This window comes from Sinocyclocheilus anshuiensis, unplaced genomic scaffold (genome assembly GCF_001515605.1).
Source record: "Sinocyclocheilus anshuiensis isolate Anshui unplaced genomic scaffold, SAMN03320099.WGS_v1.1 scaffold1999, whole genome shotgun sequence".
Taxonomy (NCBI): Eukaryota; Metazoa; Chordata; class Actinopteri; order Cypriniformes; family Cyprinidae; genus Sinocyclocheilus; species Sinocyclocheilus anshuiensis.
Genome location: NW_015548303.1, coordinates 60,738 through 63,233, shown reverse-complemented (window position 1 = coordinate 63,233; position 2,496 = coordinate 60,738). Strand labels below are relative to the sequence as shown.

General features: G+C 35.0%; 1 protein-coding gene across 1 annotated transcript; it reads right to left on the bottom strand.

Annotated features, from left to right (window-relative positions):
- Positions 1 to 120: 120 nt before the first annotated feature.
- LOC107656165 (NXPE family member 1-like) lies at positions 121 to 2,009 on the bottom strand (the record flags this gene model as incomplete). The annotated part of the gene is made up of 3 exons (XM_016443898.1): positions 1,899 to 2,009; positions 1,739 to 1,797; positions 121 to 477 (listed from the first exon to the last, which is right to left on the bottom strand). Coding segments are annotated over exons 1-3 (453 nt in total), but the record flags the coding sequence as incomplete, so codon positions are not given.
- Positions 2,010 to 2,496: the final 487 nt, after the last annotated feature.

The following is a 2,496-nucleotide window of genomic DNA, read 5'->3' as shown; positions in this document are numbered from 1 at the left end:
CTCGCCTTCAAGAGAAATGGAAAAGAATAAATGTAATGCAGAAAATTTCTTTATATTGATTTTATTTATTTGTTTATTTTAAAAAATGTGTTTAAAAAATATGTCATAAAATAAACACACCTTTAGCTCTGTATTGAAAAGTTTTGCTTTGAAAAAGTCTCCTCCATATCTTTTCAGGTTCTTGTTGTGGTCTCTGGCTGTGATAATAACAGAGATAATTTCTCCCACTTTGTAACTCTCTTTGAGTCCCACAATAGAGAAAGTTGAGTGGACTGGACTTGTGCTCTGAATCAGATGAGTGATTTCTTGATCTGGAATAGGCCAGTCCAGAGCCTTCTGTAGTCTTTCCCACTCCTCATCGCTGATTCCCATGTCAACCGCTGATATTATGGATGAATTGTTATTTCGAGGAACTGGTACAGGTCTGGGGGGCTGAAATTGTTTTATATGAATCCCACCATTCAATGCCCACAGAACCTGAGAGAGGATCAGTATATCATTCAGACCAAATTCCATTTATTTCTACGTGCAACTGGTGTTAAAATACCGTCTATGCCAGCTTACAGGTGCAGTTAGTGATTTCTGAGAAATACTGTTGGTATTTGAAATCGCCAGCCAAACAAACACAACCCTACCTAAAAGAAACATGCATTGCTCCACTCCCAAAATAACGAACACGCTATGCAACACAGGCATCAGAAAATAAAAGAGGAGACTACTATCCATGTGTGGAGCAAAAATCAGGAGTCAAGTGTGTTGTGCACGCAAGTTATATAGCACGTTTCAGCTGCAAATAACGGTTATTTTGAATTAATAAATAATTTCTATGATTAATCTTATAAATTTTTTAAATGAAATAAATGTAATATAAAAATTGATTTTAATCCATTTTTTAACCATGGTATTTGTAGTAAAAATGTGGTTGTACAAATGGTAATCAATATGCCAAAAAACCATGGTTACTACATTTTTACTATAATAAAACCATGGTTAATTTTCGTAAGGGACAGATGATATAAATACATTTAGAGCACTTAAAGTTGGCATGAAACGGAAGTTGCGATAATCTTTTCTTCCCTATTGTGACGTACATCCGAGTGAGCCGGCTTCTGGAATGTAGGGCAGGATTTCACCCTTTGCCTGGAGTTTGATTGACAGGTGACCCGACCAATCATAATGCCGAATCCACCATTTTGTCCAACAAAACAACCCAAACAGGAGAGTTAGATTAATGTCAGTGGACTATGGTGTACTGACATCTTTCTGCAACAGAGAGTGCGAGTGGTCAGGAGAAGCCTCTATGCTAAATGGAAATAATCATGTGATTTTTCTAATATTTAGCCTACAAATAATGACCCAACTGTGAAATTAAAATAAATAAATAAATAAATACATAAAATGAAATAAAAAAGCTAAGCTGAGAGAAAAAAATGTCTCAAATGATTCAGAGAGCGCAAGCATAAATACCAAACATACAAATGCATTGATTCCTGCTAAAACCTATTGAATTTACTTTAAAACTACAATTACAGCAGTTCCACAAATTTGTACTTTCATTTCATTCTGCATTTGTTTGCTAATTTCATATGCCTAAATTCAGATTTAGGAATTGAATTGTAATTTAAAATGCTTTTTCAATTCAAATCGATTTTAATGTCACACAGCCTTGTTGTATTGTTAGGTATAAAATGTTTATTTATTTGATAATTATTTTAAAATCTGCTTTAAAATGCCTTACCAAACAGAATGATGTCCAAAGAAAAGCCAGTAATAATGCATACTGTCTTAACCTGCAGACTGATAATACATGGAAATGATCAATTTCCAAATCCTTCAAAACATGAAAACACTGACCCATAATATGACAAATGTAATAATATCCATAAACTCCTGATTACCTGGTGCATTTGATTTCTCCGTGGATGGCATGACCATGGCTAAGTCTATTGTTCTCCTATTTTACGTCAGCTTGTGAGTGAAGAAAATGGCCGTACGGCTCTGAAAACGAAGCGTTCCCACGAAGTATATGACATGCAGTGGAACGAACACGGCTGTCCTCAGTACTAGCACTTTAGCCAGCAGCTTTCTGTAAAAAAAACAAAATTATATATATATATATATATACTGTATATAGCAGGAACACAAGAACAGGAGTGTAACAGGAGTGTAAACATAAAAGATACCACAAAGGACACTGATAAAAATGCGTGGTGGAATATGGCACCAGGGAAGGACTAGAGCTGTGAACTGATGCACTTTCAGGAAAAAAGCAGTCACTTAGGGCGGTAACTTTTCAAAAGACATACCTTTGCTCCATATTTACCTCTAAAGAGTGTATTTTAGTTTCTTAAAGGTGCATATTAGTACTTAAACTGTACATATTAATACCTAAACAGTACATAATGTATTCAATCAATGGTACATGAGATATATGTGACCCTGGACCACAAAAGCAGTCTTAAGTCGCTGGAGTATATTTGTAGCAATAGCCAAAAA